Source organism: Perognathus longimembris, chromosome 7, assembly GCF_023159225.1.
Source record: "Perognathus longimembris pacificus isolate PPM17 chromosome 7, ASM2315922v1, whole genome shotgun sequence".
In the NCBI taxonomy this organism is placed as follows: domain Eukaryota; kingdom Metazoa; phylum Chordata; class Mammalia; order Rodentia; family Heteromyidae; genus Perognathus; species Perognathus longimembris.
This window is the reverse complement of record NC_063167.1, coordinates 23,959,755-23,986,971: the sequence shown is the minus strand read 5'-3', so window position 1 is coordinate 23,986,971 and position 27,217 is coordinate 23,959,755. Positions and strand designations below refer to the sequence as shown.

At 42.5% G+C, this 27,217-nt stretch overlaps 1 protein-coding gene across 3 annotated transcripts; it reads left to right on the top strand.

Annotated features, from left to right (window-relative positions):
• Positions 1–17: 17 nt before the first annotated feature.
• Positions 18–23,315, top strand: Meaf6 (MYST/Esa1 associated factor 6). 3 transcript variants are annotated; one of them, XR_007211567.1, is made up of 8 exons: positions 18–186; positions 1,305–1,420; positions 4,149–4,236; positions 4,337–4,382; positions 16,309–16,501; positions 20,464–20,521; positions 21,140–21,173; positions 22,696–22,755. XR_007211567.1 is itself a non-coding variant. In XM_048350920.1 (7 exons), the coding sequence occupies exons 1-7, from the start codon at positions 97–99 to the stop codon at positions 22,702–22,704; spliced, it is 576 nt and encodes a 191-aa protein (XP_048206877.1). In that variant the 5' UTR covers positions 18–96; the 3' UTR covers positions 22,705–23,315. The 3 variants fall into 3 exon arrangements, 2 of the variants coding, with proteins under 2 accessions (XP_048206877.1, XP_048206878.1); XM_048350920.1 differs by lacking the exon at positions 20,464–20,521 and having other exon boundaries at positions 22,696–23,315; XM_048350921.1 differs by lacking the exons at positions 20,464–20,521; positions 21,140–21,173 and having other exon boundaries at positions 22,696–23,315.
• Positions 23,316–27,217: the final 3,902 nt, after the last annotated feature.

The following is a 27,217-nucleotide window of genomic DNA, read 5'->3' as shown; positions in this document are numbered from 1 at the left end:
CAGTGCGCGTGGCGCCGTGTGGTGGGCGGTACCGGCGACGCTCAGGGCCTGCCTCCAGCCGCGCCTCGCCTGCGACCGCCTTCGCCTCAACCCAACATGGCGATGCACAACAAGGCGGCCCCTCCGCAGATCCCGGACACTCGGCGAGAGCTGGCGGAGCTGGTGAAACGGAAGCAAGAGTTGGCGGTGAGGAGCTGGTTGGGGCTGCGGCAGCGGCGCGATCGATCCCGCCGCGCAGGCTGGTCGTTGCCGAGAGAGCGAGCGTGGTGGGCGGGCATGCGGCGGCCGGGTCTCCTGTGCGCTCCGGGTCTGCTGGCGGCTCGGCCTCGGGCTTCGGGCCTGGGGCCTGGCGGGGCGGGGACGGGGAAAGGGACAGAGCGGAAGCGTGGGCGGGCGGGCGGTGTCAGGCGGGGGGAAGGGCGGGCGGGCCGCAGCTCCGGGTGGGCGCTTGGTGGGGTGGGGGGCGGCTGTGGGAGGCGGGGCCCGAGGCCTTGGGAGGATGGGGAAGGTGGTGTCTGTTCTGGTACCCAGAGTCGATGGGTTGGGCGGTGTGTTTCCTGGGCAGGGGAACCATCTGGAAGGTGAGCGGCGTGGGGAGAGGTCGCCGGTGGGGAATTAGCCGTCGTGTGGCTGCCAGCGCGCTGGGCGCCTGTGCTCTCTTCACCCCCGCATTTCGGTGCGCCCCGGGAGGCCCCTCTCACCTGCCGCTGCCCTTCCAGGTTTCCATAGCAACCGGCAGCCGGGGGGGCCCCGGGCCTTCCTGAGGTGCGGGGAGGGGAGGGAGCAGCCCACGTTCTGCTTCAGCCCTGTCTTGACAGCCAGGTTTGTTTTTCTGGGAAGGATGTGCAAAAATCCTATGCGGTTTTTTTTTTCTTTCTTTCTGAGAACAGGCTCTGTATTCTATTCACCATCACCCTCAGATCTAGACTGTCATAGACCTAAACATCTTTCTATGAAGGTAGTTTTATGTGGATTAGCTTGGATTTACATCTTTTTTTATTTTTATACCTGTTTTGGGACTTGAACTTGGCTTGGGCTCTGTTCGATGCTTTACCTCTTTGAGCCACAGCTCCACTTTTGGCTTTTCGGTGGTTAACTGTAGATAAGAGTCTCAACAAGGGCTTTCCTGACTGGGTTGGCTTCAGTCGTCAGATCTCAACCTCCTGAGCAGCCAGGAATACAGGCATGAGCCATTGGTACCTAGCCTGGGTTTGCAAGTCTTAATAATAGCAAGATTTCAATGTGTTCCTACTTAATGTTCACAGTTAAACACCTTTTCCATGTCTCTGTTTTTCATTTCTCAGGAAACACTTGCAAACTTGGAGAGGCAGATCTATGCCTTTGAAGGAAGCTATCTGGAAGACACTCAGATGTATGGCAATATTATTCGTGGCTGGGATCGTTATCTGACTAACCAAAAGTGAGTGGCAGATACTCTGGAAATATTTGTAGGACTCTTATGTTCTTGGTAATAGTAGTAAAGTAGGGGGTGTGAAAAGTGGTCTAGGTTTGAACTTGAACTCCTCTCTTCCACTGTTTCTCTGAATAACCTTGGATAGAACCCACACTTAGGTCTGGGGATATGGCCTAGTGGCAAGAGTGCTTGCCTTGTATACATGAGGCCCTGGGTTCGATTCCCCAGCACCACATATACAGAAAACGGCCAGAAGTGGTACTGTGGCTCAAGTGGCAGAGTGCTAGGCTTGAGCAAAAAGAAGCCAGGGACAGTGCTCAGGCCCTGAGTTCAAGGCCCAGAACTGGCCAAAAAAAAAAAAGAACCCACACTTATAAATAAGGAAGGATTTGTAGCAGAACTGTACGAGGCTTTGAAGTAGTGCTCTCTGTAATATTTTTCTTTTCTAATTGTTGCTGTATCTGGGAGCCAGCTGTACCCGATATTTCCGTAGCAATACATTTCTGTCGAATTAATGAATGTGGTCATTTTTTAGTCTATAGAAAAATTGAAAGAATGAAATACCCAAATAGTTGATATTCTTCACCTGTATTTACAGGTTGTTAATGTGTGTATGTATGTTCTCTCTTTACCTCTTTCTCTCAGGGTGTTTATATCTGGGTAGTTGTATATCCCTCCTAATCCCCAGCCTCCTCCTTTTTTAAGTCAGGGTTTCAACTATGTAGCCCATGCTGGCTCTCAGTTCACAATTCTGCCTCAGTCCTCAAAGTGCTGGGATTATAGGCATATGCTACCATACCGAGTTTTCATGGTTGGTGCCTTTAGTTCTGGCTTTTTTTTTTCTCCTTCTTCTGGTTAAGTGGAGATAAGAGTCTCTTGTCTGCCTGAGCTGTCTTTTTTTTTTTTTTTTTTTCTTTGCCAGTCCTGGGGCTTGGACTCATGGCCTGAGCACTGTCCCTGGCTTCTTTTTGCTCAAGGCTAGCACTCTGCCACTTGAGCCACAGTGCCACTTCTGGCCATTTTCTGTATATGTGGTGCTGGGGAATCGAACCCAGGGCCTCGTGTATACGAGGCAAGCACTCTTGTCACTAGGCCATATCCCCAGCCCCCTGAGCTGTCTTTGAATCATGATCCTCATATCTCAGTCTCCTGAGTGGCTAGGTTTATAAATGTGTGTCAAAGGCACCTAGCTCCCTTTTCCTACTGATAGGACCTTATAATAAGTCTTGGAGGGGCACTTTTTTTCTTTTTGGTCTTAAAGATGTCCCAGACTCACTTTGTCTCTAGCCATTTTTCTATTTTTTTGTTGGTCCTGGGGCTTGAACTCAGAGCCTGGCTGCTGCCCCTGAGCCTCTCTGTACTCAAGGCTAGCGCCCTCCTGCTTGAGCCACAGTGCCACTTCCAGCTTTTTCTGAGTAGTTTGTTAGAGATAGGAGTCTCATAGACTTGGCTGCTCTTAGCTGGCTTTGAACCATGATCCTCAGATCTCAGGTGCCCGGCTTCCAGACATTTTTCTAAAGTACCTGGTTATTTCTTAAATTTGAAATTTTAAGTTTTTTTTTTTTAATTTTAAGTTTGTTAACAAGACACTTCATTATCATTGGTCTGTGCTAATTGGCCTTGCCATGTAGCACATATCAACTGTGGTGCTTAAACTCTGGGCCTGTCTTGTCCCTGATCTCTTCAGCTCTACCACTTTGAGCCAAAAATTTCTGGTGGTTAATTGGAGATAAGAGTCTCAAGCACTTTCCTGCCTGGGGTTGGCTTTGAACTGTGATCCTCAGATCTTAAATCCTGAGTAGGAGTATAGGCGTGAGTCACTGGTGCCTGGCTCATACCTAGTTTTGGTACAAGTCATTTCATATAAACATTAAAATAGATGTGTATTGAAATGGATAGGAAGGAAGAGAGGTTAGTGACGTGCCTGGCTGCTACCCCTGGGCAATATGTGCCTCTCATGTCCCTCAGTCCTTTCAGCCCTTTCAGCACCTTAAGAAAATAATGTCGCTGGGTGCTGGTGGCTTAGATCTGTAATCCTAGCTACTCGGAAGGCTGAGGATCATGATTCAGAGTCAGCCAGGGCAGCAAAGTCCATGAGACTTTTTTTTTTCTTGCTGGTCCTGGGGCTTGAACTCAGGGCCTTGGCACTGTCCCTGTGCTCCTTTTGCTCAAAGCTAGCACTTTACCACTTGAGCCGCAACACTATTTCTGGCTTTTTCTGTTTATGTCATACTGAAGAATCGAACCTAGGGCTGCATGCATGCTAGGCAAGCACTCTACCACTAAGCCACATTCCTAGCCCTCCATAAGTCTCTTAGCTCCAATTAACTACCAGAAATCCAGAAGTGGTTCTGTGGCTCAAAGTCTTAGAGCGCTAGCCTTGGGCAAAAGAGCTTTCAGGGACAGTACCTAGGTCCTAAGTTCCAGCCCCATGACTGACGAGAAAAAAAAAGAAAGAGAAGAATTTATAAATGAAAATGTTTCTGAAGTAATTAATAAAATCTCAGCTTTACAGTGGAGCACATCCCATTCATTGAGAAGTACTGCTGTGTAGGAGGATTCAATGTGAAGGTTGTTTGGGTCATCTCGTGCAAATCAGAATTTCTGTGTGAAATTTGGTGAAAAAAGAAAAATGAGTTTCTTCCATTTGTCCTGGATATCCCTAGCTCCATTCATCCCTAGTTGTATAGGCATTGCTGGATGCTTATAACGAAATACCTTTTGTATGTTTTAGAAACTCCAATAGCAAAAACGATCGGAGGAACCGGAAGTTTAAGGAAGCTGAGCGACTCTTTAGTAAATCCTCAGTTACTTCAGCAGCTGTAAGTGGAGTGGTGGTCTGTGACCTTTTGTCAAGGGATATGAATTCTCTCTCCTTTTCTCTGTGGTCACTTTTCTAGTAACCAGTGGCTTTTCTTTTAGGCAGTAAGCGCATTGGCAGGAGTTCAGGACCAGCTCATTGAAAAGAGTAAGTTTATGTTTTCGTTTTCAGTTCATTTCAATCTGTCATAATTCTTAACTTTAATTCATATCAGTGTACTCATATATTTAAGGGCTATGTACTGGGCTGGGAATGTGGCTTGTGGCATAGTGGTCCAGTGCTTGCCTAGCATGCATGAAGCCCTGAGTTGGATTCCTAAGTACCACATAAACAGGAAAAGTGGCGCAAGTGGCGCAGTGGCTGAAGTGGTAGAGTGCCAGCCTTGAGCAAAAGAAGCTCAGGAACAGTGCCCAGTCTCTGAGTTCAAGCCTAGCACTGGCAGAAAAAAGGGAAAGGCAGGTGCTCCCTTTTCCCACTGGGAAGCCTTTTGGACACTCCAATCCTTCCTTTCCTTTGAGGAAGAAGGCTCCATGTCCTTCCTGGCTTTTCTCTCCCAGAAGGGTTGGCTCTAGCCTTTGCTCCTGATAAGTCTTGTAAACTTTTATAGGAAATTCCAAATATACCTGGTATGTCCCTGGTACTGAACAATTTTTAGGAAATTTTATGTTTTTGAGACAGTGTCTTGCTGTGTACTTCATTCTGGCCTTGAACTAACTATATAGTTCAGATTAACTTAAAACTCACAAGTGCTGGGATTACTACCATACCTGAGTCTTAGGAAATGTGACTCTAAATATGTACCTGTGTATTCATTCTTATAGAAAAGACAGTACATACCATTTACTTTGAAAACTGGTTAAAACAGCTTATAGCATTTCGGTATGTAAAGCACTTAGTCTAAACTATAATGATAGGATGTAGATCTGCTCATTTATCTCTGAATATATGGTGTTGGGTATTCTCTTTGAAATACAGGGTGTGTGTGTGTGTGTGTGTGTGTGTGTGTGTGTGTGTGTTGCTGCTGTGTACTCTCATTCAGATGTGGATATTTTTTTCTGTCAGTGATTTTAAACTGCACCTTCTGTTTGCTAGACCAGTGCTTTACCACTTCAGCCAAGTCCCCAGCCCTATTTACTATAGTGATTTTCAGATAGTGTATGGAGTTATGACTAGGCTGGCCTCAGACTGTAGCATGGGCTTTGAGATAAGATCTCACTGACTCTTTTTTTTCCTCTAGGCTGTTCTGAAACTGTGTTCCTCCTACCTCTAGTTCTCAGCTACTTGGAATTTAGTAACTTAGACATTCCTGCCCCCTGCTGTTATTGGGGAAAGTAGTTTGAGGAAACGATATATTGGTTGTTGAGGAATTAGAACTGCTCAGTAACTTCATTTATCTCTGTGCAAAGTTTTTTTTCCCCCTCTTTCCTGGGACTTGAACTCTGTACCTTGTGCTCTGACTTGGCTTGCTTGCTCACATCTGGTGCTCTACCACTTGAACAAAACCTCCAAACCCAGCTTCTTGCTGGTTAACTGAAGATGTAGTTTTTACAAGCTTTGAGCCTAGTGTTCTCCAGATTTTAGCATCCAGAGTAGCTAGGATTGTAAGCTTTAAGCTGTCAGCTTTTGAATGGTTTTTGGCCATATGTATTGAACTCAGCTTATACTTGGTAGGTAAAAACAAGTTGAGCTACACACCTCCGCCCCAGATTTCTAAATTTGTTGCTCTATCCCTAACCTCTTTCTTGTCCTTTAATTCTGATTTTCTGTAGTTTAAACATGCCCACTCAGATGTTTGCACTCAAACATGTTTCTTAAAAAACACACAATTGCTATTTCCTTTTTAAATTTTCTGTCCAAAGCTGGGCATCCTGGTGCACACATGTAGTCTCAGCACTTGGGAGGTTAAAATAGAACAATGAGTTTGAGGCCATTCTGGGGTACATAGTGAGGCATTGTCAAGACTTTTTTCTGAGTTACTCAACTTTTGTTTTATTACAGTTCTTCTGTTCTCTTGCATTTAGACCTCAAGCCATTCTGCCTCCTTTCTGCTAACTAGTCTTATTACATTAAGTGCTTCTGAGGTTTCTGTTGGTTATGATTCTCAGCTATAAATAGTTTGTGTTGTTTTTTTTTTCCAATTAATGCCACTTCTTGAATTCGTAGAGCTGCATCTTCTCCTTTGTGGAATCCTTTGTGCTCTGGTTCTCCTCTGAATGGAGATGGGATGATGTTGGACTTCTCAGCTTCACAGGAGCCTGTAATTCTGTCCCATGTTAGCTGACAATTCAGCAGGAAGTGACTACCTCTTTATCTACCGAGAATACCTGTATCATGACACTTGTCAAGAAAAGACTTTTTTAAAAATGCTAGTGCTGGGGCTTGAATTCAGGATCTCAAGCTCCTGCTTTAAGCTTTTTTTTCTCTCAAAGCTGCTGTTCTACGTGAACTATATCTTCATTTGTGGCTCTTTTGTGGTTAACTGAAGATAAGAGTCTCTCAGACTTCTCTATCTGGGATAGCTTTGAACTGTGGTCTTCATATCTTACCCTCCAGAGTAGCTAGGATTCACAGGTGTTGGTTGTCTGCACTCAGCCAAAGAAAAGACTCTTATTAATAAAGCCACTGCTTCCAAAAGCTTGAATTGGGCAACATTACGCATTAAAGATTTCCTAAAGTATATTTAGGCCATTCATTCCATATATATATGTATATATATGATCTATACATAATTTTTTCTTTTTTTTTTTTGGTTGTGGGGCTTGAATTTGGAACATGGGTGTTGTTCTGAGTTTTTGTGCTGAAGGCTAGAGTTCTACCTATTGGAGCCACAACTGACTTCCAGTTTTTAGGTGGTTAATTGAAGATAAGAATCTCAAGGATTTTCCTGCCTGTGGACTGGTTTCCAACCCTGGTCCTCAGATCTCAGCCTCCTGAGTACTAGAATTGTAGGCATGAGCCACCAGCACACAGTTTTTTGGGGAGGTATCAGTACAGGCATTAGAATTCAGGGCCTGGGGACTGTGTGCTGTCCCTTAGCTTTTTTTAACTCAAGACTAATGCTCTACCATTTGAGCCACAGCTTCAGTCTGGCTTTTTGGTGATTAATAAGAAGTGTCATGGACTTTCCTGCTTTGGCTGGCTTTGAACCAGGATCCTCAGATCTCAGTCTCAATAGCTAGGATTACACATGTGACCCTGTGGCACCCAGTGTTTTCTCTAAAATCTTTATTCTGGATTGAATCACACTCTTGGAGGGCAATATAATTGATATTTCTTCATTTTCCCATAAACTTACTTCTGAATTATGCTTTGATTCTAGAAAATATTTAATGGTATTATAAGAGAATGTTTCAGATACTGCCTTTTTTTAATCACTGCTAATTATTGTCTTTGTTTGTTTGTTTGTTTTCCCAGTCCTGGGGCTTGGACTCAGGGCCTGAGCACTGTCCCTGGCTTCTTTTTGCTCAAGGCTAGCACTCTACCACTTGAGCCACAGTGCTACTTCTGGCTTTTTCTGTTCCTGTGGTGCTGAGGAATCAAACCCAGGGCCTCGTGCATGCGAGGCAAGCACTCTACCCTTAAGCCACATTCCCAGCTCTTTCACTGTCTTTTTTAGGAGTACTTTGCTCTCAACCGCTGTTTTTTGTTTTTTGTTTTTTTAATTCAAAATCTTGTTTGGCCATTTCCCTGTTTGTGTGTTTGCTGAAATCCTTAGAGCCAAATTTGTGGTTCCCTCCGAAAGAGCAAATAGATATTTATAGCATGGATTTTGGGAATAAATCTTAAGGAATATCCAGCTTACTTTATTCTTTTATTTCTCATTGCTTTACTCTAATCAACCTTACTTTATTGTGTTTCATTGTATGAGTCTTGATATGCTGCTTTGAATTCTTTTTGGGATAATGCATAGTATAGGAAATTGTATATATTGGAATCCATTAATTCAAATAGCTCTCCCTCTTTCCAACCTTTTCTGGCAGTACTAGGTTTTTAGTTCATGTCCTTTTGCTTGATTGGCAAGTGTCCTATTACTTGAGCCCTTGGTTTGAGCTCTGTTACAGTAGTTGTTACGTCTTTTTTTTTTGTTGTGGTGATTAACACACTATAATTGGTGCAGTATAATAGTAGAGGAAATTCACAGATTTTTCCCTATTTTTGATGAGTCCTGAATTTTATTTAAAAATACGTTGCAATTAAAGGATGATATTCAGGGGCTGGGAATATGACCTAGTGGCAAGAATACATGAAGCCCTGGGTTCGATTCCTCAGCACCACATATATAGAAAAGGCCAGAAGTGTGCTGTGGCTCAAATGGCAGAGTGCTAGCCTTGAGCAAAAAGAAGCCAGGGACAGTGCTCAGGCCTGAGTTTAAGCCCCAGGACTGGCAGAAAAAAAGGATGATATTCAGCTGGCCTCAGTGGCTCATGTCTGTAATCCTAGCTACTCGGGAGGCAGATCTGAGAATTGCAGTTCAAAGCCAGCCCAGACAGGAAAGTCCATGAGACTATTATCTCTAGTTAACCACCAGAAAACTGAATTGGCACTGTGGCTCAAAGTGGTAGATGGCTAGCCTTGAGTGAAGACCTCAGGGACAGAGCCCAGGCCCTGAGTTCAAGCCCCATAACTGACAAAAAAGATTATGTGTGTTGATGGCTCATGCTGTAGTCCAAACACTACTCAGAAGGCTGAGATCTGATGGATAGCTGTTCAAGGCCAACCCAGGCATAAATGTTTGCTAGATTCTGTCTCCAAGTAGCTCAATTGGTAGAGTGCCAGCCAAGCAAGTGTGAGGCACTGAGGTCAAACTTTACTAGTATCACGAAAAGAAATTCCAAAATTTGTATTAGCCAGGTACAGACATTTGTGTATGGTCCCAGCACTGTGAAGCTGAGGCAGGAGGATCACTTGAGTCCATTAATTCAAGACTGGCCTGGGACATTACATCAAGACCCATTTGCTTTGTCTCAGCTACATTTGTAAGATGAGAAGCAACTTCTTTTCCTCCCATTTCTTTTCTTCCCCAGATTTGAACTTGGGCTCTTGTGCTTGCTAGGTAGGCATGTGGATGTGAAGAGTCATGGTCTTCTGTGCCTTGTCCCTGTATGAGCTCAGAGGTTTTGTGTCCTTGGAACATGTAGAAAAACCAGAGAGGTGGCTAGATCATTTCAGGGCTGGGAATGAGGCTCAGTGATAGAGTGCTCGTAGTTCTTCAAGCTGGGAAGTCTCAGATCCTAGGGTATCATGTCTGAATCTAGGTGAAAGCTCTCACCTGGATTGATACATAGCCCAGGTTAGCTCTAAACTCACTGTGTAGCTCCAAACTTCTGCCTCCACCTTCCAAGTGCTGGGATTATAACTGTCACTGGATGCAGATGAGGGTCTGTGAAGCTTCCCTCTAAAGGTAGAGACTCTTCACTTTGATCATGGAATAAGAATTTGTGCTCAGGGCTGGGAATGTGGCTTAATAGTAGAGTGCTTGCCTAGCATGCCTGAAGCCTTGGGTTTGATTCCTCAGTACTACATATACAGAAAAAAGCCAGAAGCGGAACTGTGGCTCAAGTGGTAGAGTGCTAGCTCAGGGACAGTACCCAGGCCCTGAGTGCAAGCCCCAGGACTGGCAAAAAAAAAAAAGAGAGAGAATTTGTTCAAGTCATAATAGTAAGAAAACTTGGCAGAGCTTTATTTGAGTAAGCATGTAGGCAAGCAGACAAGCAGAAAGGCAAGGGGTGCACATCAGGGGTATTTATATGATCAAGGCAGGGTCTGACTTAAAAGTTATGCAGGTTTATCTTGGTGTCCTGATCACTCTTGGTGTTACACTTTTTTTTTTTTTTTGGCCAGTCCTGGGCCTTGGACTCAGGGCCTGAGCACTGTCCCTGGCTTCTTCCCGCTCAAGGCTAGCACTCTGCCACTTGAGCCACAGCGCCGCTTCTGGCCGTTTTTTCTGTATATGTGGTGCTGGGGAATCGAACCTAGGGCCTCGTGTATCTGAGGCAGGCACTCTTGCCACTAGGCTATATCCCCAGCCCTGGTGTTACACTTTTACCACTGGGGCGAGACTAACCTGCACATTTAATAGATGGCCATGATGTTTGGGCATCTCTTTTAGGAAAGAATGCATTCTGCCATGTATTCTAAATCTGGTGTTTATCCTTTGAGATAAGTGCATTGTGTCAGGAGGAGCCATTTTTCTGAGTATTTGCTTCTCTTTCCTTTCTCAGTTTTTAGAGCACACTAATTGTTTGGGGCCAGCAGGCAAGGTCAAATGGAGAAAGCTACTCCTCTCCCCCTCTCCCCTTTGTTAGTACTGCAGCTTATGAAGGAGTGCAAGGGTTAAAACAAAGAAGATAGTGCTATGTTTCTGAATATATAGTTGCCACATTTCTGGCTGTTACTCACCTTGTTTTCCCTAGTCTATCCTGCCTCATAACCATTTGGCTTTTTTTTTGCAGTTAACTAGAATGTGTCTAAGTAGGAATTTCTTTTAATTTGTCTGGCTTTGAATATCTCTGGGTTTTGTTAGGCTTATTTATTTTTTACTATTTTATCTATTTGTATTTCTGGGAATCAAACTTGGGACCTTATGCATGGTGTGTGTTATTAGGTAAGCTCTACTACTGAGTTGTATCTCAGTCCCCCATTTTTGTTGATTTTTGGGTTTTGGTGCCAGTACTGGGGCTTGAACTCAAGGCTCATGTCTCCCTTAGCTTTTTTACTCAAAGATGATGCTGTGCCACTTGAGACACAGCTCTGCTTCTGGCTTTTTTTTGGTTGGTCATGGGGTTTGAACTCTGGACCTGGGCACTATCCTTGAGCTTTTTCAGCTCAAGGCTATTGTTTTACCACTTGAGCCACAGCCACTTCCGGTTTTCTGGTGGTTAATTGGAGATAAAAGTCTCAGGGACTTTCCTGCCTGGGGTTTGCTTTGAACCATGATCCTCAGATCTCAGCCTCCTGAATAGCTAGAATTTTAGGCCTGAACCACCAACACCTAGATTTTCACTGTATTTAGGGAGTAATGACAAGGGAAAAATATGAATATTTTCAGTTTTGTTGTCATGGAAATGGAACCTACATATATAAGGTCTGGACTGTATTGGTAAAGTAGTTTGAGGACTAGGATGAAGTTGCTGTCTTCCAGAGAAGACTTGGTTTGCTTCTGAAAGATGCTTTAATCGTTTTAACCAGGCTAAGGCTTGAGGGGTTTGAAGCTCAGGCTCAAAGCAAGCTTTAATTCCTTGAGAGAAATTGTCTTCTTTGCCTTTTAATCCTTTTCCTTTTTGTGGAACTCCCCCAATGGCCTAGAGTTTCTGTGCTTATAGTGCCTTTGATCTTTGGTAATAAGCATTGTATTCTCTTAGAATTTTGCCTAGGATGTTCTTAGATTTCAAGGATTTGGGATTTTTGCACTTTTGACATTTTATTTTCAAACCTTCTGAAAAATTTCCTCAAAAATGCTTTATGTACTTTCTGCTTCCTTTGACTACATATGTACCCAGACTAGAAAGAGGGGATTTGCATGGTTGCCTAAGAGGAATTTCATGCAAATTTGTGAAATGTTGTATGTTTTTATAAAAAGAATAAAAGAAAAACAGGCCGATTTTTATCTTGCATTCTTGAGAGGATTAGCTGTTTGTTTTACTGGGCTTCTCTGAAGCTTTCATCAAACCAGACTCTTCAGCATTTACATCATTCCAGTGGCAAGAAGTATACTGAATATCTTGCCCTCTTTAAACCTTTTGTGCTGATCAAAATTTACTGACTTTAATAACTATTCCTTCTTTTTATAAGTAGACCTCCTCATTTTGGGGCTTATTAAGTTAATGGAAATCTGATCTTTGCACTCAAAATGAGCTGTTCATTTTTATGTCAGTGAGAAGCAGATTTGTGTCTTTCATGGTGTCATCATTGAAATAATGATCAACTTTTTGCTGCTCTCTGAGATAGGCAACTTTCAAACAGTCTTCCTCAGATCTCACCCTCCTGAGATCGGATAATGAATCCAATGCTTCCATAAGCTAGGAAGAAAAGAATTCTTACTTTGTGATGTATTTTTGTATTTTAATAGTGTCTGGTCTGTAGAGGCTATATGCTACTCCAGCCTAGTAATTCTAAATCATAGGCCACATTCCCAGCCTCCTTAGCATTCTAAGTCCAGTTAAAATTCTACCTCCAGCTGGCTACCAGCGGTTGATACCTGTAATCCTAGCTACTCAGGAAGCTGAGATAGGAGGGTTGTGGTTTGAAGCCATCTGGGACAGGAAAGCCAGTGAGACCCTTTATCTCCAATAACCAAATAAAATAAAAAGAAGTGGAGCTTTGGCTCAAGTGGTAGCATGCTAGCCTTGAGCTTTTAAAAAGGTCAGGGACAGTGCCCAGGCCCTGAGTTCAAGCCCTAGGAATCACACACACACACACACACACACACACACACACACACACACGCTTCTGAATTGTACACTTTTTTTTTTCTCTTACTTCCATGGTACTAAATGTATTAGTCCTTTGGACATCTGCTATTGCCTTGAAGGCTACCTTATCAGAGAGGTAGTTCTCTGTTTATGGGGTTTAACTGGATTGACACTGTTTTGTAAGTGTGCTTATAGAATGTGACTGACCTATCCTTTTACTGGGTATTCCCGTAGCAGCTGACTCCAAATGCATGAACAGTTGGGTTGGCCTATCAGAATTGTAATGTAGACAGACTGTACTGTCTTGTGTGTCTTCCTTGCTTGTCTCCCATGTTTTACTTCCCTTTGTGTGGAGTCCCTACTGTGTAGCTTTGTGTTCTATCAACCTTTTTCAGTGCTTCCACTATTTATATTTTAAAAGTGATTTTTTGGGGGGAGTCATTTGTGGGGCTTGAATTCAGGACTTGACCACTGTCCCTGAGGTCTTTTTGCTCAAGGCTAAGTGCTCTACCACTTTGAACCACAGCCCCATTTCCAGTTTTCTGGTGATAAATTGGAGATAAGAATCTGATGGACTTTCCTGCCTGGGATGGATTTGAATGGCGATCCTTAGATCTCGGCCTCTTGAGTAACTAGCAGATTATAGATGTGAGCCATCAGTGCCTGGCTAGAAATTATTTTTTAAATAGGTTTTTAAAAGTTTTTGGCAGTGTACTGGGGAGGTTAAATTCAGGGTTTTGTAGGTTATTTTGTTTTTTTTTTTTTGCCACTCCTGGGGCTTGGACTCAGGGCCTGAGCACTGTCCCTGGCTTCTTTTTCCTCGAGGCTAGCACTCTGCCAACTTGAGACACAGCGCCACTTCTGGCCTTTGCCATATATGGGGTGCTGAGGAATCGAACCCAGGGCTTCATGTTTACAAGGCAAGCACTCTTGCCACTAGGCCATATTCCCAGGCCCTTGTAGGTTTTTTTTTTTTTTAATTTTTGCCAGTTCTGTGCATTGAACTCAGGGCCTGAGCACTGTTCCTGGCTTCTTTTTGCTCAAGGCTAGCACTCTACCACTTGAGCCACAGCGCCACTTCTGGCCGTTTTCTACATATGTAGTGCTGGGGAATTGAACCCAGGGCTTCATGTATATGAGGCAAGCACTCTTGCCACTAGGCCATATTCCCAGCCCCATGTAGGTTATTTTTTTTTTTACATAGGCTTTCAGGCTTTTGTCCCAGCTGGCTCATGATCTTCCTACTTCTGCTTCCCAAGTATCTGGGATTACAGATGTACCCCACCATGCTTGTCTTGGTTTTGGTTTTGTGTATGTGTGTGTGTTGTGGGGGGAGGGTGTCCTTTCTGGAGCTTGAACTTAGGGCTGGAGTACCCTGAGCTTTTGTAAAAGCTCAAGGCTATCACTACCACTCTACCTCTGGCTTTTTGGTGGTTAGAGTTAAGTATGTCAGGGACTGTCCTGCCTGGGCTGGTTTTGAACTCCTCAGATCTTAGCCTCCTGTATAGCTAGAAATATAAATGTAAGCCATTGATGCCTGCCCACCTGTTTTGTTTTTTGAGAGACAGCTTTGGTAACTTTTTTACCTGGAGTTGGGCTCATCTGTTTCCAAACTGGAGTCCTCCTGTCTCTGTATCTGGAGTAGCTGGTAGTTCTTTATATATCTAGATGTATATCCCTTGTCAGAAATTGTGTGGGATGTGCAAATATTTTCTCCCATCTAGGAATTGTCTTTTCACTTTCTTGGTGGTATTGGTTTTTTTTTTATTCAAAAGTTTTCAGGTAGATTATGTAGTCCATTTTGTGTATGGTTTTTGTTACATTTGCTTTTGTGGTCATATCTAAGAAAGCACTGCCTTTCCTAGTGGATTCTAAGAGGTTAGGTCTATATATGCTGATATTGGGCTCCTGCTCAGCTTTTTCACTTAAGGCTGGAGCTCTACACTTTTTGTGCTTATACTGGGGTTTGAACCTCAGGGTCTCACACCTCAGGGTCTCTCTGACATTTTGCTCTGGCACTACCACTTGAGCCATACTTCTACTTAGGGCTTTTTACTGATTAATTGGAGATGAGAGTCTCTAGGTTTTGTCTGTCCAGGCCGGCTTTGAGCCTTGTTTCTTTGATCTCAGCCTCCTGAGTAGCTTAGAATTCCAGCTAGAACATGCATCTTTTGGTCACTTTAATGTGAAACTAATTTTCATTAACCTCAAGTAGTTCTGAATACTTTCTCAGGTTTTCATAGCTCTAGAGCTCCCTCTTCTGTTGCTTTCATGAGGTGCGTTCAAAACAACATTAAGGATTATTGAAATCTGGCTTGTCTATTGTGCTTTTTTGAGACTGTCTTACATCTGTTCTTGGTATCCATATACTTCTTCATGGAAGTTCATAATAGACATAAAAGGAAGACAACTGATCCCTGGTCCTGCTGCTCACATAACTCCATTTCTTTCTTTTTGGGGTTTGAACCTAGGGCTTTATGCCTAATAGGCAAGTGTTTTATCTCTTGAGCCACACCCATATCATACTCCCCCACCCAGTGAAGTACCGAGGATCAAATACAGGGCCTTGTCATGCCAGTAAGTACTTTGCCACTCAGCCACATCCCCAGCTCTGTAGTTGCATTCTTTTATTATTGTTATTATTAAGTAGTTGTACAAAGGTGTTACAATTCTGTAAGTCAGGTTATGAGTACAGTGCTTCTTGGTCAGTGTCACCCCTTCTTTTTTCTCCATCTCCCCTCTCATCCTTATCTTTTATACAGTCCATTTTTTATATAATAAGGATTGAATATAATGACTGCATTTGCTTTCTCTTTCTCCATTCCTGTGGTCACGTTTCCTCCCTCCCCCCAAACATGTTTCAGCTTTCTGATATTCATTGTGTTGAATATTCATTAGTTATACTGTTGTGCTTTTCCCATAAGTATACTATCCTTAAATCATTTTGTGTGTATATGCATATACCCCTGTATATGTTATTGTATATATTTGTTTATTAGATTTAACATCCCCATATAAGAGGAAACGTGCTGGTTGTGTCTGAGCTTGACTTGACTCAGTTTTTCTTGGTCCATCCATTTCCCTGCATATGACATCTTTCTTTCTAATGGATGAGAAAAATTGTGCTGTTTATATATATGTACCACATTTTTGTTATCCACCCATTTGTTGTAGAGCATCTGGGATTTTCCAAAAACTTGGCTATTGTGAATAGTGCAGGAGTAAACATGGGTGTGCAAGTGTCTTTTCTGTATTCTGACTTGTGATGCTCTGGGTAGAAGCCCAGGAGTGCTATTTCTGGATCATAGGGTAGTTCTGTGTTTGTTTTTGTTTTTTAATAGTTTTAACGTTTAATAATCAGTAATGGTAGCGAGACAACTTGACAGCAGGAAACAAGAAAATAAAAGTATTATTTTAAATAGAAATACAAATGGTTTTACCTATGAACTGCCCCTCTGCCCCTTGTGTCTGTTTTTTTTGAGGAATCTCCAAACCATCTTCCAGAGTGGTTGTTCTAGTTTACATTCCCATTAGCCTTGCAGTAGGGTTCGTTTTCCCCCTCACCTCCACCAGCATTTGTTTTTGTATTCTTAGTGATGGCCAGGCCACTCTTAATGGAGTATTGATGAGAATTTTGGGAACTTGTGTTTTATTCTGTGTAGGGGAGCCAGGAAGCGGGACAGAAAGTGATACCTCTCCAGACTTCCACAACCAGGAAAACGAGCCCACCCAAGAAGACCCCGAGGATCTGGATGGATCTGTGCAGGGAGTGAAGCCTCAGAAGGCGGCTTCTTCTACCTCCTCAGGGAGCCATCACAGCAGCCACAAAAAACGGAAGAATAAAAACCGGCACAGGTCAGTGGCAGAAACCCTGCCTCCCAGAGCTCCGTGACCATTGCCGGGAAGGGGTTTGGAGAATAAAAGTGCTCCAGGTCGTTGCAGAGCCTTTCTGCTGCCAAAGCTGGGATGGGGTAGGAATTCCTCTGGTAGTCTCTCTTAAGGATGGCATTGGTGGGCAATAAAGTAACTGAAGAAGGACTAGGGCATCTTCAGCTGCTGTTTGTGCAGAATGAAATTGCCAAAACACCTGCTAATGTGGGCCTTTTAGAGTCCTTTGAGAAGAGAAAAGGGGGAAATAGAAATGGAATCTGTATAGTAATACTTGAAAAATGGTTCTAGTAAAAATAGGGAAGTTATCTGGTAGGGTAAAGTGTTTGGCTCTTACTTCTGATCCCTTGTCTATTTTTCGAGGAACTGACTGGGAGGTTGTACGGGGGCTTGAATTTCGGGTCATACACACTCAGCTTTTTATCTCTCAAGGGTGGTGCTCTACCACTTGAGCCACAGCTCCACTTCTGCTTTTTGCTGGTTAATTGGACATGAGAATCTCATGGACTTTCATGCTCTGGACGGCTTCGAACAGGGATCATCAGATCTCAGTCTCCTAAGTAGCTAGCATTACAGATATGGCCACCATTGCCTGACTCCATTGCCATTTTGAAAATAGGATTCCTAGGGTTGGAGGTATGACTTAGTTGGTAGAGTGCTAGCCAATGAGCAAAAGCAGTGGGCGGTAACGAGTTTGAGTTCATCTCAAACCTTGAAAAAAATGATTCCTTTCTTATTTCAAGCTGTCTAGAATAGGGAGGAAATTCCTTGAAAATGTCTGGAGCCAGGTGCTGGTGGCTCGTGTCTGTAATTGTAGCTACTCAAGAGGCTGAGATCTGAGTATTGAGATTCAAAGCTAGCCAGGTCAGATAAATCCTTGAGACTCTTATTTCTGATTAATGAACAAAAAACTGGAATTGGAGGTGTGGCTCAAGTGGCAGAGCTCCAGCCAAGATTGGAAAATGCCAAATAAGAGCTGAAGGCCCCTGAATTCGGATTCCAGTTCTGGCAGCAAAAAAAAAAAAAAGGGGGGGTGGTAAGGAAGGATGGAAGGAAGGAAAGAAAAAGTGGGAATTTATATTACTGATCAGATAGTCTATTTAGATAGGTGATTATTTCACTAAAGATGTGGTCATCTGTTGCTGATCAAAGGGAATTAGAGAGTTCTAAATTTCCATGAGAACAACACTGCTTTCTTATTTTCTCCTCTTCTGGTCTTAGGTATTCCAGACAAACTAGTATTTATAAAGATTGTTGTTATTAGTTACTGCTTTCACACGTGGTGTTTTTTGTTTTTTAATTCAGAAAGCATGATCCTGGCCTTTTAATTTTTCCCCACTATTTAACATCTGGCTGATCTCCCTCCTTGGCCTTAGGTGCTTGACTGCTCAAGAGAGAAGAGTGGAGCTGAGTTGCTTTTTATTTCTCAGGAAGTCAAGTTCAGTGCTCCTGAGTGGTTCCTCAGGGAGCATTGAAGGTTGTTGGAGGCTTGGCAATTATATAGGCAGGAATTGAGTCTGGCCCAACGCCCTCCTGATTGATGGCTAGTCTGCTGACAGATTGGGGTGGGATGAAATGTGTTGTCTGTATACACTGGTAAGTTGTCCTCCAGAACCAGTGCTGCCTTCTCCTTCAGAGACAGCAGTGAACTAGTAAAAGTTTGAGTTCTTACTGTGTTTCAGGCACTGAGTAGTAGTGAAGTAAATATGCTACTTAATAAAACGACTAGTGTATCTATATTAATTGTACACTGAAGACTTTGTTGAGATATTTCTATATATGCATATCATGTGCCTTACTATTTTTTGTGTATGGGCCAGTACTGGGGCTTGAACTCAGGTCCTTGAGCTCTCCTTTAATTGAAGATAAGAGTGATAAGTCTCACAAATTTTTCTGTCCATGCTGACTTTGATTCTAAAATCCCAACTTATAGGGAGGAAGGGGAGTGTTCTGGGGTTTGAACTTGGGGCCTTGGTCTTAGTGTAGGTACTTTTTGCTTCCCTTTCCTCTCTCACCGCCTTTTTTTTTCTTTTTTCCAGTCCTGGGGCTTGACCATTAGGGTGCTGTCCCTGAGCTCCATTTGCTCAAGGCTAGCACTAGCACTTTACCACCTTGGGCTCCACTTCCAGCTTTTTCTGTGATTTATTGGAGATAAGAGTCTCACAGACTTCCCTGCCCAGACTGGCTTTGAACCCTGATCCTCAGATCTGTTTCCTGAATATCTAGGATTACAAGTATAAGCCACCAGCACCTGGCTCCTCTCCCTTGTTTTTTAATCTTTTGAGACAGGGTCTCACTGTGTCACTCGGGTAGGTCTCAGGCTTCCTATGTAGCTTGTCCTGGCCTTGAACTCAAAATTCTTCGAAGTCAGCCTTCCAAATCCATGTACTGCTATGTTCAGCATCAAACCCACATTTTGGACTACGTAGGTACACTCTTAGTATTTCCAATTTAGATATAGAACCTAGGTCCTTATGTATAGTAAGCATGCACTCTACCAGTGAATTACCTCTTTCCCCTATCTCCAGCTTAATTTGTGAATATAGTATAAAGTCATTCTAAAAGTCAACTTTTTTTTATCTCTCTCTCTTTCTCTCTCTCTCTCTCTTTTTTTTTTTTTTGCCAATCCTGGGCCTTGAACTCAGGGCATGAGCACTGTCCTTGGCTTATTTTGCTCAAGGCTACCACTCTACCACTTGAGCCACAGTGCCCACTTCTGGCTTTTTCTGGTGCTGAGGATTCAAACCCAGGTCTTCATGCATGCTAGGCGAGCATTCTACCGCTAAGCCACATTCCCAGCCCCCAAAGCCAACATTTTTACTTCAGTTTTGTATACTCAGTACATACTTTCTCAAAGTTACAAATGAAGGGAATTGGAAGGAGTTAAGCTTTCTTCCAACTTTACTGTTAGAGACATTTTCTAGGAGGAAAATGCAGTATTAGCATATTTTTTACTGCCTGAGTAATCAAACAAGGGGCAGGTGTCATTCTGTGGGTTAATATTTGCTTTGGAGATCTGCTCAGACCATGCTCTGTTAGTGCAAAATGGCCTCCTCCATGTCCTCCCTTACATATTCTCCAGGGCTTGGGTGCTTGTGGATGTCAGCTTTTTTTGTTTTGATAGGGGCTCTGCAGACTTCGCTATTCCCTAGTTGTTGCCCTGACGTAAACAGGTGACTGCCATCACCAAATTACCAGGCAGAATATTACCTGCTCTTCACGTCTGGATCAAGATACTACTGCTGGAGTTTATTCGTGGAACCCCCTTGGCTTCTAGAATGGCTACTGTAGCAAAGGAGCACAGTGTTCTTGGTTGGACATGTTTAGAAATTTAGAACTTACCACTTAAGCAGAAAAATTGCAAAGTGCTTTTCCTTTTGAAAGGTTGAAATAATTTTTGTCCTCTTTTGTTTTAATGAAAATCTGTTGTGCTGAGTTGTTTATAAGCACCTCTCATTATGTGATTAAACGTTCCTTCCTTCTGTTCTTTCTAATGTTCTAATTATGTTTTCCAGTTCAAATGTCTTAAAAGCTCTAACTGAATCTGGTAACTCATATAAAAGGGCTCTAGGTATCTCTAGTTGTCTAATGAAATAACTTCTTTTCATCATCTATTCTGTCAACTCTGTGGAGGGAAGGGAATCACAGAATCTTTGGTGCTTTTGATGCTTGAAACTTTATGGCTTAAAATTCTTAAAGCTGATTTTGTTTCTATAAACCTTGCTAATCAACTAATTTGTTCAATTAGTGTATTAATTTCTATTGCTTTCTTCCTTTCAAATGCTGCCCCTCAGCCCGTCTGGCATGTTTGATTATGACTTTGAGTAAGTTTGATTTGAATTAGTATTTGTGCTGTGTTGTTTAGTGTATAGATACTGGTATGCCTTTTTGAGACCTTTCTAACCCATAGTTTATCTGTTTAATTGTAGGTATGTATATTAGGTTAGGCTGGGAAGTTTTTTTTAAAAACAGAAAAACGTGATGGAGGTAACATTTTATTTAATAACTTAAGCAAAATTAAGTAAACTTCACTTTCATGCCTTTTAATTTCTTTTGAATAGATAATCTTTACTTTTAATTCATATTTAAATTGTTTCCTGGCTTTGCTTCATAAGAATAGTTTTAAGATTTTGATGCTGTATTTTGGAAAGATTTAAACATTGAGATTTAAGTAACCTCTGTTGTGTTTCATATCCAGAGCATAAACTCTTAGTCACTCTGCTGTGCTAGTCACCATGTGTCTCAGTAATTCTCAGTGATAAAGTTATAGAGCTAACCTGTTAACATAGAGCATGCTTTCTTAATCCAATCTTTTTAACATGTAATTTTGGAATAGTGTTTAGAAATTATATTACTTTCATAACTGCAGTGTATTTCCTTTTTGAGTTATCTAAGTTTGCCTTATGGCAAAAGTTCCTGCTTATATTTTTAATACTTGCTTGATAGTATCTGGGTAAACAACTAAATGTGACATAGTCTAATGAAGAATGTGGATTTTACTTAACCAAATAGCCTTTGTTATAGCTTGTCCTATACAGTAGCTGATTGTTAGACCCTTTTTCTGTAAATTAAAATGCAAATATTTTTTAATTTTTCCTATCACAGGATTGATCTGAAGTTAAACAAAAAGCCACGAGCTGTAAGTATCAGCCAAATAACTCAGGGAGGCTGGCAGGTTTTCATGTTTACTTAAATTTTTTTTTTTTGTTAGTGCTGGGGATCAAACCTAGGGCCTCGTGCATACTAGGTGAGTGCTCTACCACTGAGCCACATCCCCAGCCCAGAATCTGGAAATTTTGTAGATGATTAGAACAATGTAATGTCGTCAGAGTTAGAGTTGCTCCTAATGTGGAAAGAAAATGCAGCCATTTGTGTATTACTACCTGTCTATAGTCAGAACAAGGTTAGAACCAACAAGGGGCAGGTGTCATTCCATGGGTTACTGTTAGTTTAACTCTGGGCCACATTCTTCTTTTAAAGTCCCAGGGTGAAGTGTAGATTGAGAGAACTGAAGTTTAAGGCCTAGCCCAGGCAAAAAGTTAGTGATGTCCTATACTCACCCCCCACCTTCAATCCCAACTAACAAGCCAGGTATGGTGGTGAATGCCTGTGGTCCTAGCTGCACAGGAAGCTGTAGATACAAGGGTCAGGCTCTGAAGTCAGCCTGAGCAAAACCACTCTACCCTACTTGAAAAATATCTACAAGCAAGAAAGAGCTGGTGATGTTGCTTAAGTGATAGAGCAGACTGAAACTGAGGTCCTGTCAAATCCCACTACTATCCCTCCAGAAAAATAAAACTGGATTATCTGTCCATCTGGTTATACTTTAGTTGTTCCTTTTTTGTATTTTAGAGAAAGATCACACACTTTTTGTGTGTGTGATACTGGGAATTGAACACAGTGCCTCACACAAACCTCTTTTGCATTATTTCTAAAGTAGGGTTTGGATTTATGTCTGGCTGGGCTGTGATTCTTCTACCTGTTCCCTGTATTGCCCAGGATGAGGGCATGTTCCACTGTAGCAGTGATACCAGGTGTCTGCCACCTCTACTGGTTGAGATGGAGTCTCACATACTGTTATGCCTGAGCTAACCTTGGACAGAGATACTCCAATCTCAAACTTGCAAGTAGCTAGGATTACAAGCCTGAGCCACTGAGCCTGGTTCACAAACTTAAAAAAAAAAATGTCCCTGAGCTTCTACAGTCAAAGTTGGCACTCTACCATTTGAACCACAGCTCCACTTCTTGCCTTTTGGTGGTTAATTGGATATCATAGACTTGTGAACTTCCTGCTTGGACTGGCCTCCTGAGTAGCTGGGATTACAGGTGTGAGCCATTAATGCCTGGCTCACACACACACTTTTAGTGAAGAAAAATTCCTGCTGATTAATAGATTATTTATACTAGTTCCCTTTTTGTCTTGCTTTCTTTTTCTGACTTTCTAAGTCTTAGGTGCTCTATTAAGAACAGAATTGATGTTTGCTGTTCCTTTATGGACACGGAGACAAGCCATTTTCAGATGTGAAATACAGTTCAGTGCATTTGCCATAAACTCTTCAGCTACAGAACAATCCCCAAGCACAAATGTTTATGTGATTTTTTTTTTCCTCTCTTAGTTCTACTGAAAGTAATTTGGGACTTTTCTCTTTCTTTCTTTTTAGGACTATTAGAAGACTGTTTAGTGCAGAAGTGTCCAGGCTGTAGAGCCCTCCCTCCCCTCTCCAGTCTCACGGAGATAAATGTCCCTCACTTGAGTGTGTGGCCGCCCACCTCTGCTCTCCCAGACCCAGTGCCTGTGACTCTGAGTACTTTGTTCTAAATGTGGTGACAAGTCATTTCAGCAAGATACTGGATCATTTGCTCTGTGTCATTTTTTAGTAGCAAAACTACAGGAAGATCATTCCATGGTTCTAATCCCAGCAAGTGGTTAACTGCATTTCTCCCTTAGAATGACTGTCTCCCCTCAGACTGGATTGTACCAGCTACACCTGTAATCCCACCAAAAAGTTCTAGCTGGTTTTGTTTTATGCTAAAAGTAGAACACACTTCACCTTTCAGATGGAAGCTGTAAATATCTGGCATTCTCTTTTTTTGTTGTGTGTTTTATTATTTTTCTATTGTTGTTTTTACCATCTTATTTTCTTTTGGGACTTTTTGTAATAACTGTGCAGCTCATACCTTCCTGATGACATGTCTGATCATCTGTTTAATGTGGCTGTCACTATTCTTAGCTGAAAACAATGTAGTTTACCATAAGTAAAGTGGCAACTTGGCTCTTTGCTTTTTTTGTTGGTCTGCTTGTGTTTGTTTTACAGTATTTATTTAAATCTTAAATCATTCTGAGTTAGAAGCAATTTCATGCTAAAGAATGGGGGGGGGGTGTAAGTTTAATTCCATCCTTTTAAAATAGGTATTTTTATTTTATAAAAATAAAATTTTAAGCTGAGCGCTGGTAGCTCATGCCTGAGGCTGAGATCTGAGGGTTGGGGTTCAAAACCAGCCCAGGGCAAGAAAGTGTGTGAGAGATTGCTCCAATTAACCACCAGAAAATCAGAAGTGGCGCTGTGGCTACAAGTCGTAGAGCACTAGCCTTGAGCAAAAGAGCTCAGGTCAGGCACAGCGCCTACACACTGAGTGAAGCCTCACAGCAAAAATAAATAATAAATAAACCATATGTATATGTATATATAATAACAAAAAATTACAGACTTTCTTTTTTTGTGCTTTTTTGTGTTTTAATTTTAAACCTGAGATTTTTATTTATTCATATCATACCTCATAGAAATTCCATTTTCTATCCTTTATCTTTTTTTATTGGTATTCACTTAATTGAATATTGCTCTAAAAATCACCAAGGCAATAGAAAGGCTCAAGATTGCACCCAAATAAGGTGTTCTTGAGTGGAGTGAAAGATTGCATTAGTGAACTAGTTGCCCCATGAACATCCTTCCTTGCATGGTCCAAGGAACTTGCTTTATGATTATGTCCTGTCTCTAGGAACAGTAGCATCAGTTGCACAGTGCAGTCACCTGGGATGCCTGCCAAAATACTGATGCCCTGGACCCCAGCCCCATGCACTCTGGGGTGCAGCCTTGATACTGGGAATTCCTTATTAGACTCCTTTAGATTCTGATTAAAATCCAAAATGGGATCCACTGCATTAAGAGCCTGAGTGTTCAAGTACTGTTTTTGAATCAGTTGAGTGGATAAGATTTGGGGCTTCACTTTCCTTTCTTTTGATTTTCTTTAGTGGTAGTCCTTTACTTAGGCCCTTATTTTTGTCTTGCCAGGCACCATGGCCCATTCCTAGATACTTATGTAGACATCAGGGGGATTGCAGTTTGAGTCCAGCCTAGGCCAAAAAATAAAAAAGGTTGGTGAGACCCATCTTAGTTGATAAGCTGGATGTGGTGTAGTGCACTTCTGATCCCAAGTATTGAGGAGGCTCTGGTGAGATGATGGTTTGAACCACCCACACTTGGAAATGTGTATTTTAAAAGCATGTCTGTTTCTGATTATACCTGTATGTTTGTACACATGTATGTAACACCATGGTCAGCGACAGGATACTTGATTTATACTTTCTCTGCAAGATATAACCGTTGATTAGGGGGCCTTCTGATTTTGCCTAGGCAATGGCAAGACATACTGGAGATAGCCAAAATGTGAGAGACTGCTTTGTTTCTCTATACCATGGTGGTTTAGAGAGACACAAAGGGGTCCTTGCCTGTCATATATCATGCTTGTGCTACTTTGGTTACCAACCAAATTTGCTTATGTTGAAGATGAGGATGAAGTAATAATAACTTCTATCAGGTTTTTGATAGAACAGATAAGCTCATACCAGGGAACATCTGTGCAGATAGGCCACTGGGTGACCTGTGTTGCCTGTCTCAGCCCACCAGCCATCTCTAAATTGGAACCATTGCTAGGAAGATGCTTGCCTGCTTTTAGAACCGTACTGTGCGTCTGCTCATTGTAGGGACAGAAAACATTGCTTTAAGACCCAGAATTGGAAGACAGATGAGGTGTTGGTAGGAGGATCACAGTCTGAGAGTAGCATAGGCAACAGTGGGAGACATCTGAAAAACAAGCAAAAGGCTGGGCGCTTGGCTCTAGTACAGTGCAGTGCCCCTTTGGAAAAACGAAACAAACTAGAGCCAGTTAACAAAAAGCTAACTCCAGTGGTGTGTCTTTCCTTACTCCTAATCCAGCAGGACGAAGGGAATGTGAGCATTTAAAACAGCCATACAGGGCTGGGAATGTGGCTTAGCATTAGGGAGTGCTGGCCTAGCTCGCATGAAGCCTGGGTTTGATTCCTCAGCACCACATACACAAAAGAAGCCAGAAATGGGCACTGTGGCTCAAGTGGTAGAGTGCTAGCCTTGGGCAAAAAGAAGCCAGGGACAGTGCTCAAAAGCCCTGAGTCCAAGCCCCAGGACTGGCAAAAACAACAAAAAACCTAGCCGTACATTTCTTTTTCTGTCTGGGTACATTTATTTTTTCTGTATTTATCCTTGCCTAATGTGGGAATAGGTGGTGGTTGGCTAATTTTGATAGAAGTCATTAAAATGTGCAGGTCCTCTATGCAAACAGTTTTGTCTTGAACTGGGAGGATGGTGCTAGTATCAAGTGTTGGGCTTACAAGTATGCTCTTCCAAGGACTGAGAAAGTAGTTCATTCCACCTAAGCTCAGGGTGCTCTGACTACCCTCGGACTGCAAGGTGAGGCTGGAGAGCAGAGCAGCCACAGAGTACAGGATTGGGAGCTGTTTGGGGTTGGAGGAGGGATGCAGGGGTTGAGAGTTCTCTGCTGGTGTGGATAGGCCATGGGGCCTTGGTGCAGTGAGAAACCCATCTGTTAGGTTCCTACCATACTTGGGTAAACGCTGTGCTTAGAAGGAAATCCTGTTTTCTCAGAGGGAAGCAGGTATCAGGAATATTCCTTCTTCTAAACTCAAGCCTTTAGGTGCAAGGTGTGTTAAGTAGAGTGTGTGTGTGTGTGTGTGTGTGTGTGTGTGTGTGTGTTTAGCATTTTTTTTTTTTTGCTTTTTGCCAATCCGGGGCTTGGACTCAGGGCCTGAGCACTGTCCCTGGCTTCTTTTTGCTCAAGGCTAGCACTCTGCCACTTGAGCCACAGTGCCACTTCTGGCCGTTTTCTATATATGTGAGGATGGGGAATCGAACCCAGAGCTTCATGTCTATGAGGCAAGCACTCTTGCCACTAGGCCATATTTCCAGCCCCTTATTACTTCATTTTTGACAGTACTGGGGATTGAACCCAGAGCTTTACATTTGCCTACCACTTAAACTACACCTGTAGCCCTTACTTCTCCATTATATGAATAAATTAGAATTTTATACAGAGTAATTGGCTACTAAGAGAAGTTGAAGCGACCGTAGTAAAAATTAGACTTAATGTTTGATACCTTATGGATGCATGCAAAAAATGTTGAAAGACAGTTTAAAAGTGACAAAGTTCTACACAATGTATTTACTCTTAGATGGTTTTAAATATAGATTTTGGCTAAAAAATGTGAAGGCATTAAGTGTAAATGGCTCAAGTGGTAGAGTGCCATCCTTAAGCAAAAAAAAAAAAAAAAAAAAGCCTAAAGGGCAGTGTGTTCAAACTCTAGTACTGGTGCATGTATACATAACACACACACACACACACACACACACACACACACAAAGTTAGAGGAGAGTACAAATAGAGAAAGGAAAAGCTAGAATGGTCCAGTACCTTGTCCCTGTTCAGGCTACGTGATGTGGCCCTTTTAGGTCTTATCATTTATGTATTTATTTAGTGCTGCTGGTACTAGGGCTTGGACCCAGCTTTGTCCTGCTACCAGACTTGCTTACTCTTGACTGGTCCTCTACCACTTGAGCCATGCTTCCAGCCCAGCAGGTTTTTTTGGTTGTTGTTATTTTGGAGATAGTCTCTAGACTTGGCTGGGAATATGGCCTAGTCGTGGTAGAGTATTTGCCTCGTGTACATGAAGCCCTGGGTTCGATTCCTCAGCACCATATATATAGAAAAGACCAGAAGTGGTGCTGTGGCTCAAGTGGCAGAGTGCTAGCCTTGAGCAAAAAGAAGCCAGGGACAGTGCTCAGGCCCAGAGTTCAAGCCCCAGGACTGGCAAAAAACCAAAACAACTCTAGACTTCTGCCATGACTGGCATTG